The sequence below is a fragment of the Camelus dromedarius genome, chromosome X, assembly GCF_036321535.1.
Source record: "Camelus dromedarius isolate mCamDro1 chromosome X, mCamDro1.pat, whole genome shotgun sequence".
NCBI classification, from domain to species: Eukaryota; Metazoa; Chordata; class Mammalia; order Artiodactyla; family Camelidae; genus Camelus; species Camelus dromedarius.
The window spans coordinates 100169507-100184661 of NC_087472.1; the positions used below are offsets into that span (position 1 = coordinate 100169507).

At 41.6% G+C, this 15155-nt stretch overlaps 1 protein-coding gene across 1 annotated transcript in view; it reads left to right on the top strand.

Moving 5' to 3' along the window:
- Positions 1 to 15155, top strand: part of MAP3K15 (mitogen-activated protein kinase kinase kinase 15) — a 118571-nt gene that overhangs the window by 40383 nt on the left and 63033 nt on the right. Inside the window, 4 exon segments of the mRNA XM_064483209.1 lie at positions 274 to 429; positions 432 to 472; positions 3614 to 3782; positions 5671 to 5777. Of these exon segments, the coding sequence (XP_064339279.1) occupies positions 274 to 429; positions 432 to 472; positions 3614 to 3782; positions 5671 to 5777 (473 nt within the window).

Below are 15155 nucleotides of genomic sequence, written 5' to 3' on the forward strand. Positions count from 1 at the left end.
TGTGATTTCTGAGACTGAAAACCCCAAAATCTCTGCTGATGAAGTTCAGAGACAGAGATCAGTTCAGCATTTGAAACCAAATTTTTGTCAGACGTCCATGTATTAGAGCTTGTGAAATTGAGCGGCTTCCTGTTTTGCGCCTGATAGATTCATAGTCATATTGTGCAAGTTGTTGCTCATCCTCTGGTCCCATCAGGGTTCCACCTGCCCAAATCCACGGTCATGCTTCTGCATCAATTATTTTGTGAAGCATTTTTATTTCTTGTTTTCCAGGCATCTAGTGGAAATTACTATTTCATCCCGGATGTTGTGACACCGTGCATTGATTATCTTTGCTACGAGAGTGATGCCTAGAGGCGTGCCTCAGGGTACATGCAGCCCAAGTGGGACACCATCCTGGGTCTGCTGTGAGTGTCCCTGGTGGACAGGTTTGGTTTACCAGCATCCTCAAGGACATCCACGTGACCTCATGGTAATTCCCGTCAGACATCAACAACCCTGGGAGCTTTGTCAGAGTTTTCTCTTCACATCCATGGGGATGATGTACCCTTAAGGGACCATAGTGCCCAGAGGGTGGGGAACCCGGCCAATCATTTTTAAGTCAACCTGGAATCCGTTATCGTTCCGTACTACCTCACTAAGTTGGCTGTTTGGGTGTAGCCAAAAGAGAAAAAGACTGAAGTTGAGGTCAGGTTTGAGCCTGTATTTGGCCCCAACTCCCTGTGCAACCTTGGTAAGTGATAAATAACTTCTCTGGAGTTGTCTCATCTAGAAAATAAGGAACTTAAGTCATTGATTTTCTTCAGTGCTTTTAACTCTGAGGTTCCGTGTTTCAAGATCATTTCTGAACATGATTTCCTACCCACCCCCAACCCAGTCAGCTGTTGAGGTTGTTAAAGTGCATCAGCAAAGTCATTCTGACCGTAAGTTCTTGGGCTCTAAAATCTGTGATGCACTGAGTCAGGCTGAAGCCATCCTGACCTCATGGTATCCTGTGATGTGTTCTTTGTAGATTTATGTTGGAGAAGGTGTGAAGTACGAATTCAAGGGTTGACAGGTTTGGGTTTGAATCCCAGCTTAGGGGATTCCTCGTCATGTAGCCTTGGAACAGTCTGCTCACCTCTTTGAGCCTCAGTGCTCAAGAAACCAGTCCTTAAAATGTTCTTCTAAAGCTTAAAGGCAGAAAAATTATTCTACTCAACCAAAGGATCCAGTTATTTTGCCTGCAGCCAATTTAAAGGATTTACTCCTGAAAGTTATGTTATAAGGAGAGGGATTTGTCCTTCCAAAATGAATGAAAATCCGAAGCTTTGGCAGAACTGACTTCAGATGAAATGTACGGGACCTCACGTCCCTTTGGCTGGCGCAGTGGCTCCCTGAACCGTGGAGTGTTACAGCTGTAGGATTGATGTCCGGTGCGCGCTCGTTAACCGTCTGTTCCCCTTTTCTATCCTGTCACCTCTTCTGCGGACACAGGGTTTCTGCTACAGACTTTAATGGGAGAAGAAGACTGGAAACCCAGACACATGTGACTACATGCCAATGTAGAAAACAAATGGGGGAACCTTTCGTGGCACGTTCCTGGGAAGCCTCATTCAGTCACACTTTGCTAACTGTTGCCTGATTGTTCAGTGAACATTTTAGTGAAGCTCCGGGAGCAAACTCTCCCATATCGTCTTTTCAGGTTTGACAAGGAAGTAGGCTAGCTTAAGTCCGCTTGATGAGCAAGGTCTTTGCAAGAGGTGGACTCAAGTTTGTTTCTCATTCAGTTTTTTGTATGTTTCAGTAGGAAAACAACTCTTTTTATTTGGTTTAATTTCAAAGAACTTCAAATACCTGTTGGCTGATTGCATCCCTTGACCTACTAGGTACCTGGCAAGGGTTAGCGAGAGGGTTTATGGTGCTTATGGTTTAACACATCTGTAACGGGGATGGTGGATGAGTTTTCAGCTCAAGTGCCAACTTTGATAGATTGGTAAAAGCCACCCGGAGCCCTGTGCTGGAAAGGGGTTTGAAGCCATTTCCAAGTTCACATTGATTAGCAGCATCTTTCCTGGTTTCTAGAGGGAGAAATGGCTGCATGTTTATTGCATATATGATGTCCCCAAGCCATACTTTATTCAGTGTTTTGTTTATTTACTTACAAGTTACCATTCTTACTAGGTTTCTTAGTTTATTAAAGCTATTTTTCAGAATTACCCTTGAAAACAAGACTAAAGTGTAAATTTTTACTTGTCAGGCTAACCTAATAACACTTTAATAGCTTTGATGCCTTTTTATAGTCCACCAAATGGCCAATGGCTTTCACCCAGCTTAATGACTCATTTGATTAATCATAGAATTTTAAACATTAGTAGAATCTGCTAATTGGCTCATCATTTGGGTACTAACCAATAGACAAATACGGAAATAAAAAAATTAAAGCAGTGCACTGATATTTTTACATCAGAGTGCTTGCTGTGGGGCGTCACTTCATTCTTGAAGTGTTAATTGAGATCTTATTTTAAGCATTGGACCAGGCTGTGTACTGTATACACTTTTGGGGGGCATCGTTTAAAAACTATTCAAAGTGAGTAACATTTGTTATTCTTATGTGTTGTTTCTCCTTCTCTGAAGACTAGTATTTAATTGAACTTACTCTTTTTTTTTTAGTAAACAAACTCATTTTACTTTCTACAGTTAAATTATTTCAGCTACTTAATGGGTTGATAGTATTACAGCTTGGCAATGCCTAGTCTCCATAAAAAAAATTACTGGGAAAGTGGGCAATTTAAATTAATCTATGGTCATTGTAAGTTGGCCTCCTTGTACCAAATTAGGTCATTTTTAAAGATTTTAAACCAAGTACCAGATCCTAGCATTGGTTCTCTGAGAGGCTATGGTGAGACATTCCAGTGTGGATTTAAACTGCTTTATGTGTTGTCATCCATCCATGTTATTATCCAGATGCCCAGATGAGGGAAGTTATGTTTTACATTAGAAAAGCATTCTGGTTGTTGAAAATGACAAGGAGAGTGGCGGATAAAGGCAGAGGTTGTCTGTAAGGGTCCAGGCACGGCTTCTTGGATTGCTGGTGGACACGTCCAGATTCTGGCTCTCAACCAAATGAAAAAGGCTTTATGATTATTCGCTGGGGACACCTGATACATATAGTTTAAAGAGGTTCTCATTTTACTCTGTTTCATGGCTTTGGAGTTTTGTTCAGCTTTTGAAAATTTCTCAACAGTGGGGGAAATTACTGTTCAAGTAAGGTACCTTCTTGGCCTCTGAGTTTGAAAATACCAGAGGAAGGGAAGAGGGGTGGGGTGGATAGCAAGGCCTCTGTGTCATCCAAATACATGCAAATACATATGGGATCAACTTTGAAAATATTTTCTAAGTCGAAATGAACTGATTTTTCTTTGTTACTGTTGAGTGGTTAGTTTCTGCAAAATGTGACTCACAAGTAGGACGTGTCTCCTGTTGGCTGATGCAGGGAGGCTCAGGCCCAGGCGAGGCTCCCATGTGTTAGCCTGTCATGTCAATGAGAACCGAGTTGGTTTCAGCTGCTAGAGTAAACAGAGTCCTGGATGCATGTGAATGCAACTAGAGGTTTTCCTGTTTCCCTCTCCAGTGTCTATTACAAAGAAACCTTGTTAAATGACATCCAGAGAGCCAGAGAGAAATACCAGGGTGATGAACTGGTGAAGGAGCTGGCTCGGATCAAACTCTGCCTGGATAATACTGAGGTTCTGACCGCAGACATTGTCATTAATTTACTGCTGTCCTACCGCAATATCCAGGTATGAAATATGTTTAGCTGAGGCTAATGCATGCTGAGTTCTCCCTTGACATGGGGAATTCCTTCTGTGAAGTGCTCTTACACTTGGTGTGTGGTTAGGTAGCTATTCTGTAGATACAATAGGAATGTGGGTAGGTCATAGGTCACTTAGCATACCTGTTGTGGTGGAAATATTGGAGAGGGTTTTGTCATATCAGAAGGTTGCTCCAACAAAATCTCATTGACAGTACTCCTCGATAAAAGGATCTCAGAATTGAGCAGTTTATGTGCACTTTGTGCTAGGCATTGTTCCAAGCCCTTTGCAAATTGTAATTCACTTAATCCCCTTCACAAGCCTACGGGGTGTATACTCTGATTATCCCCAGTTTACAAATGCGGAGCATGAGACACAGAGAAGTTAAGTCACTTGCCTAAGGTCACTCAGCAGTGGCAAAGTCAAAATTCAAACTGAAGCAGCCAGCTCTGTTGCCCTTGCTCTTAACTCCTCTGCTCTGCAGCTTCCTCTAGGCCGTTGTCACTTCCTTCTTTGTTTACCACCACTTATTAGTGAAAGGGGGGAGGAAATGAGTCATTTCCTCCCTCCAAGTTTAGTGCCGTGGAGCCATTTCTAAGGATGTCTTGCCTTCCTTTCCTTTGGAGGAACGCAGGGCAATGCACGTAACCTGCAGAGTTCTACAAAGCCATACTGGAGGTTGTTGGCCACGAGTCTTTAAACGAGTGAGGCTTCCATTTATGACCTGAACCAAGAACAGAATCACCCACTTAAGGAACTCATGCCCCTAGTGATAAACAGATGCATCTAATTGATTTTAATAGCAGGTGCTATTAGGAATTATGACAATGATTAAATTGTGCCCCATGCAACAAGAGAATGGGAATGAACTTTTTTGAAGTCTTTCTTCCATTGGGCTGCAGGCTTCCTTCTGTTTCACGCATCTCTCCTATTTATAATTTTCCGTTGGTGGAACTGTCAGGCTCAAGGGTGATTTGGAAGCTTCTTGAAATACTCTGCTTTCCCTTTCCTTGGGCAGCAGCATCGAGGTATAAAGCCATTAAAGAGGCATGAGAGTTCAGTGGGAAGTCCTCATCTGCTAACTGTGGCCGGCTGTCATCGAGTTGGCCAGGAACAGTGATTCTAAGCCTGGCTGAAAGAGTAGCAGATGGCTCTGCTCAGAGGGGACACAGCTCAGACAGACACGGTAGCCATTTTTCCCTGGGTAATTATGTAGTTTAGAGCTGTTGTTGTCAAGCAGGGGACATGTGGCAGTGTCTGGAGACATTTTTGGTTGTCACAACTCAGGAGGGAGGGGGAGATGCTGCTGGCATCTAGTGGGTCAAGGCCACGGACGCTGCTGACCATCCTGTGTTGCACGGCACAGCCCTCACCATAAAGAAGGGTCCAGCCCCCGATATCAGCAGTGCCAAGGTTGAGAGACTCAGGTTTAGATGAATTTGATTGTTTCTGAAAAATAGGAAGGACTTTATGTGGCAAATGCCTGAAAGATTTCTTATATATTTATGTCCAGTTCATTTTAGCCCACAGCCCTGCTGGTGGTGTTGACTCTCTTGCACTCAAAATGTCATAGCTTTTTCCTAGCTGCTGGATCATTTGCCTTCTTTTGTTGGCTTTGAATCTCACCTCCTTCCCTTGGTCCTTTTGTGGCCTCTGATAGTGTGGATTCTTTCTCTGTCTTCTCTTTCATGCATCTTGTTGGTTTTTTTTTTTTTTTTAAATCTCATTGCTGTTCTCTCAAGAGCCTTAACTTCACTAAGTGCTGTCTGTAGGGAGAGGCTTGTATTTAAATGCTGGTCTCATGTTTGTAACTGTTCAAGAAAATCTGTGAAGAGCGGTGTTTCCTCGTTCTCATCTCGGGACCTCTTGCCAACAGGACTACGATGCTATAGTGAAGCTGGTAGAAACACTGGAAACCCTGCTGACATGTGATTTGGCCGACCAGCACAATATTAAATTCCACTATGCATTTGCACTGAATAGGTAAGAATGATAATGTACGTATAGAGTTTTGAAACCTGCCACCTGTTAAATTCTGTTTCCCTCTTTCATTCAACCCTCACTGAATATGAGCCAGATCATGAGCTGGAATGCCAAGGTTATGAAAATGGGTAAGGCATGGTCTTAGTCTTCAGGGAGTTTGTCTTTGGAACATATATTCTAGCTGTGAGGCCAGACATGTAACTAAATCCCTACAGCTCATAGTGATAGACATCCTCATGAACATCGAGGCATAGTGGAGGGAGGAAGTCATTCTCCTTAGGGGATTTAAAGAAGCTTCTCTGGGGTCTTTTGGGCTGGGTTTTGAAGACATAGTAAGAGTTGCTCCATGAGTGGGAGAGAGTGCAGGATGGGGGTGGTGAAAAGGCCATTCTGCTCGGCCAGAAGTGTGAATGTAGAGTTCTTCGTGTGCAGTGTGCCTTCAGGAAACATCCGGGGCGCAAGATGTAGGTGAAGCAAATGCATGCAGTGAGGCAGAGTGTGGAGGGTGGGACTGTGTCTTGGAAGGACCTTGTATACACGTATAAGGAGCTGAGAATAACCTGGAGACTGGTGGGGTGGGGAGGGTGGGGCTACTTTAAACAACAGAACTCACATTGTGTGATGGGGAATGAGGGTGCTGCCTTTTTGTAATAGTATAATCTGAACTTTGAAATACAAATTAAGGGGCTAGGTAGAGTATGTGAGACTTGGAAATTCCTACCTGGAGACAATGAGCCTCAAAAGCTATTGCCAGGGGCATCAGCTAAGATGCTGTAGCAAAGAGACCCCAAATGCAATGATTTAAATAAAATTGAAATTTCTCTTTCACATAGTCTAGAGGTGAGTGGACCAGTTAGTGGTGCATAGCACTGTTCCAGGAGTTGTTCAAGGACCTAACTTCTGTCCATTTTGTAGCTCTTTCATTCCCGAGACTGTCGTCCTCTTCTAGTTGAAGCTAGGTCACTGCTACTCTGTGTTCCAGCCTAATGAAAGGAGTAAAGAGTAGAAGCCCAGGGCAAGCAACTGCCTTTAAAGCAAGTAGAATTTGCGCAGGCCACTTCTACTTACATTCCAATGATGAGAGCATAGTCACATGACCACATCTAGCTGTAAGGGAAGCTGGGAAATGTAGTCTCGAGATGAGTGGCCATGTGCCCATCCAAATTCAACTACTGTGGATTTGGAGGATAACTAGGGGTTTGCCATATCGAATCTCACAAAATCCCAGCTGCGTAAATGTCTTAGTCCTACAGTCACCCTTCCTCCTCTGATAATATATAGGAAGAGGGGTAGCATTATGTGAACATGGTGAGAACCAGGCCCAGATAGCCTTTCCGCTGGGCCTGACCTCTGCCGGGGCTAGGAACTGGTCATGCTTGAATCATAACAGCAAAAAACTCTGGGAGGGTTTCAAATGTGGCTTGAGAAGCAAAGCTCTGGCACCTCCCTAGCAACCTTCCTCCACGGCCAGCGTCTTCCACAGGGGATGAATAAAGTAAGGGTTGGCAGTGACATGAGTCATAGGACTCTTGTGTCTGATTTCTCACAGGCTTTGTTTTGCTACAGCAGCTGGATTAGGCTGCAGACTGTAGACCTGCCACTGGCAGCCTCTGTGGGACAGCAACAACACAGAACCCCACGGCTCCAGGATTCTTGTAATGCCTGTGAGGCCGCATCTCTGTTTCATACTGAAGTTTGTAAAATGCACAGACAGTGAAGTGCATAGGTCTTCATACAAATTGATGAGTTTTAGAAATAGATATACACATGTAAACAAAATATGAAATATTTCCACCCCCAGCTCCGAAAGTTCTCTTATGCCCCTTTGCAGATAGTCCCCACCCCTCCATAGGCAGCCACTATTGCAACCTCTGTCTCCATAAATGAGTTTTTCCTGTCCTTAATCTTTGTGTAGGTGAAATCACACGGTATGTACTCTTTTGTGTCTGGCTTCTTTCACTCAGCATCGTGTTTGTGAGGTTCGTCCATGCTGTTGGATGTGGTTGGTTCGTTCTCCTTGCTATGGAGTTTTTCGTTATATGGATATTCCACAACTAATGATCTGTTTTCCTACCAATAGACCTTTCGGTCGTTTCTAGCTTGGGGATACTAAGAACAGTGCTGCTGTGAACATTCTTGCACATGATATTTGCACACATATGGACATATTTCTGTTGGGTACGTAGCACATGCGTGTGTCCTGCTGTACTAGACACTGACAAACTGTGGTGGTCAGGATTTTGATTCCTTTTTGAGGGGAGGCTTCATGGTCTCTGTGAAAATGTGCCTCATCTCTCCACAGTCGTCCTTAAACTCAGCATCCCAGGGCAAGGAGTGTTGGGAAGGGCATCTTCCTTAAGCCTGAAAAAAAAGTCCTGTAACTCTGTTCCTCCAGAGGAGTGTGTTCAGCTTTTATTTGTACTTAATTATACTTGATTGATCCTTGACTCAAGGATAAAATGAGTTATCACTGGTGAATTTTCTAGAAGAATGCCTGGCACACTAATGCTATTTTAAAAAATAGTTTGTTAGATTAAAAAAAAGAAAGCCATTTAAGTCACTCACCACCAAGTCTTTTCCCAGACCAAGGAGAGGTAACTGTTGTCAAACAGAATGAAATAATCTGATTACCTTCCACTCAAAGTAATAAAAGAATGAAATATGTTTTGAAATAAAGAGTCAGTATCTAAGAGAAGTGGGTGTGGCAGGATGAAGTGATCCCCGGATGATATGTGTTTCCCATTTGGAAGCAGAATGGCTGGGATTGTTCCCCAGAGAGCCCCCTTTCTCTCTGATGATGGGTCTTTTCCTTCTGGTCCGATGGTCCTCTGTTAGACAGTGGTTCTCTTCACTGCCAGGAAGATAATCACCACAAATACATTTTGAGGCCAGGCTGGCTCCTTCAATGCCAAGAACCTTATTTTCTCGAACCACAGAGGGATTTCCTGTAGCGTGGCAATGTTTGCTTCATTTATACATGTAGTCAGATCCTGGATTTCGTGTCTTCGCTCTAGGGATAACTTGGCCAGCTGTCAGTGTAGCCGCAGTAGGATTTGGCATTATGCACATTTCTGAGAAAGTCGACGGAGATCACCATGTGCCTATAAAGAGCAACATAGTGATGGACAGATAATGAATTTTCCTGCATTAGAGTTGACGTTTAACTCCTATGAAGTGGAGCAAATCATGGCCGTAAATGTTACTGAAGATTGGCAATAACAAATGATCAAATCCTCAGCTGACAAGGACCCCCTGTATTAGGGAAGCTGCCTTGAGCTGAGTCTTTTCCTGATAGCTTTCCCTTCTCTGAATTCAGAAGCCCATTCAAAGCTACTTCAGGTTTCCTTTAGTGGTGAAATTTCTTGCCTCCCAATGGCATGGAATGAACATTTTTTATTTGATGTTGCTTTTACAGACAGGGCTTTACTAGATATGCTCATGCAGCCGGAAGATGCTGACCAGTTCACGCAGCAGGCAGAGGCATGGTCTGGAAGAATAGGAGGATCAAAGTCCTAGATTTAAAAACAGCAAAACTCACCTGTCGCAAAGTAGGAGTGTGCTCATATTCTACTCCCTGCATCTTCAGGTCCAGACCGCCAACCCTGGCAAAACTGAGCTCACTAAATTACTCAGCAAGTGCAGGTGAAACTGAATGCGTGATGTGTTTATTGGAATAGCTGATGAGTCGCTCTATAAATAAGTTAAGGGGAGTGATGGGGAGAGGAAGATACTCCGCGGGCCCTAGAAATGTGTGTATCAGGGGCGGAGTGGAAATTACATGAATGTTACTGAATCCAGCCCATGTCAGAGGGGCTGCAGGCTTGTTCCCGAATCTACAGCAGTCACCTCATCCTCGGCCTCTGGGCTCCCCAGCCAGGTCATTGCTCAGGTGGAGGGACGGTGTGCGCTTGTTGTCTCTGCAGTAACCACCAGCCTCCTTTTCTTTTTCTTTTGTTTCTGTTCACCGTGCGATCTCACCGTATTCATTTGTATGTTCATGTAAAGAGCCATTTTTTTATTACATGTTTGCAAAGAGTAGGAAAATGATATCACCCTACTTTTATAGTGCGTTTGTCTCCAGGTTCCTAAAACCATGCTGCAAAAGAAGAATGCATATTTGTGGTGATTGTTTTCCTGGCAGTGAAGAGCAGCACAAAATCTGTGACCTTATAAGGAGTCATCTAGTCTAAATCCTTTATTTTAGAGAGGAGGAAAAAAGAAGGAAAGGGAAGGGCCTAAAATGAAACAGCTGGTCAATAAGTGATCTGGGACCAGAACTCCCTAATTTTAGCACAATGCTCTACATACACTAGTGTAATAATATCATGGCGTCATCAAAGAAACTTCCCAGAAAGCTTTAGCTTATATTTTCTTTGCCTGACGGACAACCACAATAAGCCATGGGCCTCTTGGAATTGTAGGGCCATGCTTTTTATACATCTTGCTTTTTCATATATGACAAGAGCATTAGACGGTAGCCACTTTTATGATATATACTTTTCCTACCAAAAGACCAGTTGCATTTTTTTTTCCTGAGAAATGGACCAACCCATGAGCTTCTGAGCACTGGCCTTGCCAATAATACAGATTTTCCTTTTGAAAAATAAATATCCGGAGAACTTACCACTCCCAGTGTCCTCATTCCTCCGGCTGGCCTTCTGGAGCCTGTGTTATCTTCCTGTTCTGTCAGCTTCCTGCTTCGGTTCCCTCTCTTTTGCCCTTCCTTCATTTACTGACTTATTTGTGTGCCAGTGGAAGGGCTTTGTGCTAAAGAAGGAGAGAGCTGGTTAGTGGTGACTAAAGTTAACCGGTGATCTCAAAATGCAGCCACGAGTGTGCATTACATATTTGAACTTACGCAGACAAGTAACTTGTTCTCTTCAAACTAATTGTGCCGCAGTTCTCTGCTTTATTTCGACAATGTTGCCATTATTCAGAATATCATTGTATCACTGGGAGGGGGGCGATATTTTTTCTTCAGAGCTGGCTTGTACAGCAGTTAACAGGGTGCATAGGAAATCAGTATCATTGCTGTGGGCTTTGAAGGCAAACAGATTTGGGTTTGAATTCCTGCTCCTGTATTTTTCTGTGTGTGGGGGTGGATGGTAATTAGGTTTACTTATTTATTTTATTTTCAGAGGACGTACTGGGGATTGAACCCAGGACCTTGTGTATGCTAAGCATGCGCTCTACCACTTGAGCTATACCTTCCCGCCTCCTGCTCTTATACCTAAGTGGCATGGCATATAGTCAAGCCACTAAGTTTCCTGAAGCCTTAGATTCCTCATCTGTAAAATGGGACACTAACGTCTACCAAGAAGTAAGTATTGACAGAGGTTCTTCTGGAGTGAAGCAGGTGCTCGGCTATGGCTGTGATGATTACTGTGTAGCTTGATGACCCATATTTTTACCAAGTTTGAGAATTTTTGACCATTTCCAATTATCAAAACTACTAGGAAAATAGAGATTTGCCACCAAAGAAGATATTTAAAAGGAAGGAATTTCATAAAGAAATGTTGGTAGAAGTGTTGTTAGCATAAGAACATTGTTGGGATAGGGATAAATATCTGGTCCTTTGAGGTGATGATTTTGAATGGGATAGGGTTTGTTAGAATGTAGCTATTTGTAGAAAAAAGAATATTATGTTTGGTAAAACTCAGTTTATTACTTTATAGGATGTTTCTCAATTTTGTACTATTGATATCTGGAGCTGCATAATTCTCTGTTTTGGAGGCTGTCTGATGTATTGTAGGAAGTTTAGCAAAGTCCCAGTCTCCACACTAGATGCCAGTAGCACCACCCCCCCAAGTTGTGTGACAACCAGAGGTATCTCCAGACATTGCCAACTGTTCCCTAGGGACAAAATCAGCCTTGCTTGAGACCACTGCTTTATAGGGAGTCATTGTGGGGTGGGTAAAGAGCATATGCTTTAATGTTTGAATCACTTAATAGCAATATGATATTGACAAGGTAATTAAACTGATTAAACCTGAGTTTGCTTATCTGTAAACCAGAATGGAGATGCCTGTGGTGAGGATTAAATGAGATACACCATATGCAAATGTCCTGCACAGACCCTGGCAGCTAGAAGGCTGTTAATAAAAATTCATTTCCAGTGCATGCTTAACATGCACGAAGTCCTGGGTTCAATCCCCAGTACCTCCACTAAAAATAAATAATAAAATTAAATTCCAAAAGTTCGGTTACTCCTCCATTTATCCCCACCTTTCATTTCTTAAGTCAAATGGGGAGGCTACCTAGTGTGATATAAAAAGATTATAGAATCTCTATCAAAATTCCAATTGCATTTTCCACAGAAATAGAAAAAACAATCCTAAAATTTGTGTAAGACAAAAGACCCCTAAATAGGCAAAGTAATCTTCAGAAGGAACAAAACTATATCATACTTTCTGATTTTAAACTGTATGTTTTGCAAAGCTGTTGTGATCAAAATGGTATGATACTGGCATAATGATATAGACACACAGACCAGTGGAACAGAATAGAGAGCTGAGAGAGAAATCCACACATACCTAGTCAGTTAATCTTTGACAGGGCGCCAGGAATACCTATTGGAGAAAAGACAGTCTCTTCAATAAATTGTGTTGACAAAACTAGATATTCACCTGCAAAAGAATAAAATTGGACTCTTACACCATATGCAAAAATTAACTTGAAATGGATTATAGACTTACATCTAAGACCTGAAACCATAAAACTTTTAGAAGAAAACATAGGGAAAAATTCCTTGACATTGGCCTTGACACTGATTTTTTTGACTATGACATCAAAAGCACAGGCACAAAAGCGAAAATAAATAAGTGGGACTACATCAAACTAAAATGCCTCTGTACAGCAAAGGAACCAATCAACAAAATGAAAAGGAAACCTACAGAATGGGAGAAAATATTTGCAAGCTATCTGTGTGATAAGAGGTTAATCTCTAAAATATGTAAGAAACTCATGCAACTCAACAGAAAAAAATCCGATAAAAAATGGGCAGAGGACCTGAATAGATGTTTTTCCAAAGAAGACATACAAATGGCCAAGAGATATATGAAAAGGTGCTCAATATCACTAATCATCAGGGAAGAACAAGTCAAAACCATAATGAGGTACCACCTCACATCTATTAGGATAACTATTATAAAAAAGAAGAAAGATAACAAGTACTGGTCAGTATGGAGAAAGGGAACCCTTGTGCGCTGTTGGTGGGGTTGTAAATTGGTTCAGCCATTATGAAAAACAGTATGGAGGTTTTTAAAAAAATTAAAAATAGAACTACTATATGATCTGGCAACCCCGCTTCTGGGTATATATTCAATAGAAATGAAATTAGTAACTCAAAGAGAGATCTGCACTCCCCTGTTGATTGCAGCATTATTCACAGTAGCCAAGATGTGGAAACAACATAAGTGTTGGTCAACAGATGAATGGCAACAGAAAATGTGTGTGTGTGTATGTATATATATGTGTGTGTGTATATATATATATATTATATATATAATATGTATATATATAATATATATGTATATATGCAATGAAATATTATTCAACTATAAAAAGAAGGAAAGCCTGCCATTTGCAAAAACATGGATGTACCTGGAGGACATGATGCTAAGTAAAATAAGCCAAGCACAGGAAGACAAATATTGTATGATCTCACTTATATGTGGAATCTAAAAATTTCAAGCTTACAGAACCAGAGAGTAGAATGGTGATTGCCAGGGGTGGTGGATAGAAAAAATGGGGAGATGTTGGTCAAAGGGTACAAACTTTAGTCAGGAATGAGTTCTGGGGATGTAATGTATGATGACTACACAGTTAATAATACTGTATTGTATACTTGAAAGTTGCTAAGAGAGTAAATCTTAAGTGTTCTCACCACACAAAAAAAGTAACTATGTGAGGTGATGGATGTGTTAACTAACTTAACTGTGGTAATTGTTTCACAATGTACATGTATATTAAATCATCACGTTGTACCCTCTGGGGGAAAAAAGACTGCAGAAGAGGCAACACAGCAAGTGTGAAGTGACTTACTGGCTTAGTCTATAGAAAGTATGGCTCTTTAAAGTAAATGAGAAAAACTACTTGTCATTTAGCCAAATAGTGGCCTGTAGCTCTTAACTGACCAGGAGTTGGTTGTCCAGAGAACATTTAACTTTGGGGTGGTTTGAGAAATATTTGAAAGCCACTTTGCTGTTGATAGCCCACAAAACCATGGGCTGGACTGCTGTGGAAGAAATGAGGATAATGGGAATTAATGGGATGGTTTTAATAATTAAATAAGAATATCGTAAGTAAAAAACTACAGCACAGTGCCTAGCACATAGGAGATGCTGGATAAATGTTAATTGCCCTTCTGTTTCCCAGCAGAGAATCTCAACCATCAGTGTTATGTCATCTTCAACGATGGTATTTGAGGAAGGTTTGTTGCGAAGAGATAGGATCTGGAAAGCCATTTGGAGTAAAATGTGAAACTTTAGTGAACAACTCCTCAGTTCTTCCGGGTAGGAGTCCCTTGATTGAGAAACCTGGCTCTGCTTTGCCTCCCATCCTGCTCCTCCTAGTTCACTGCTCTTTAGCCACCCTCATCTGCCTTCTGCTCTTAAGAGCAGCAGCCTGTTCTCCCCTGTGGGTGTTTGCAGAAATTTCCTGTCTGGAATGCTCATTGTAACCCGACCGTCCTTCAGAGTCTTGTTTGTTTTATTGACATTTGCTCTTTTTACTTTTTACATTTGTTGTTTTCTTTCCAGTTTTACAAGCAATACATGTTCATTGCAGATAACTAAAAATACATGAAAACATAAAGAGTAATCACCTATAATCCCCAGCCCCACAGAGATAACCATCATTAGCATTTTGATGCATTTCCTCCCAATGTCTCTGTATTTTTTAAGTTGAAGTATAATTGACCTACAACACTGTTAGTTCCAGGTGCACAACATAGTGATTCAATACTTCTATACGTTACAAAATGATCACCATGGTAAGTCTATCTAGTTACCATCTGTCACTGTTCAAAGAGATTACGTAATTGACTGTATTCCCCATGCAGTACATTTTATCCCCATGACTCATTTATTTTGTAACTGGAAGTTTGTACCTCTTAATTTCCCTCAGCTATTTCACTCATACCCCTAACTCCTCCCTCCCCTCTGGAAACCACTGTTTATTCTATCTATGGGTCTATATTTTCTTATATTTGTTCATTTGTTTTTTAGATTCCACATACAAGTGAAATCATACAGTATTTGTCTTTCTCTGACTTATTTCACTTATCATAATATCCTCTAGGTCCATCCATGTTGTCACAAATGGCACTTCAAGATCTAGTTTAAATATCCCTTTCTGAGAGAGGTTGATATTGCAAAG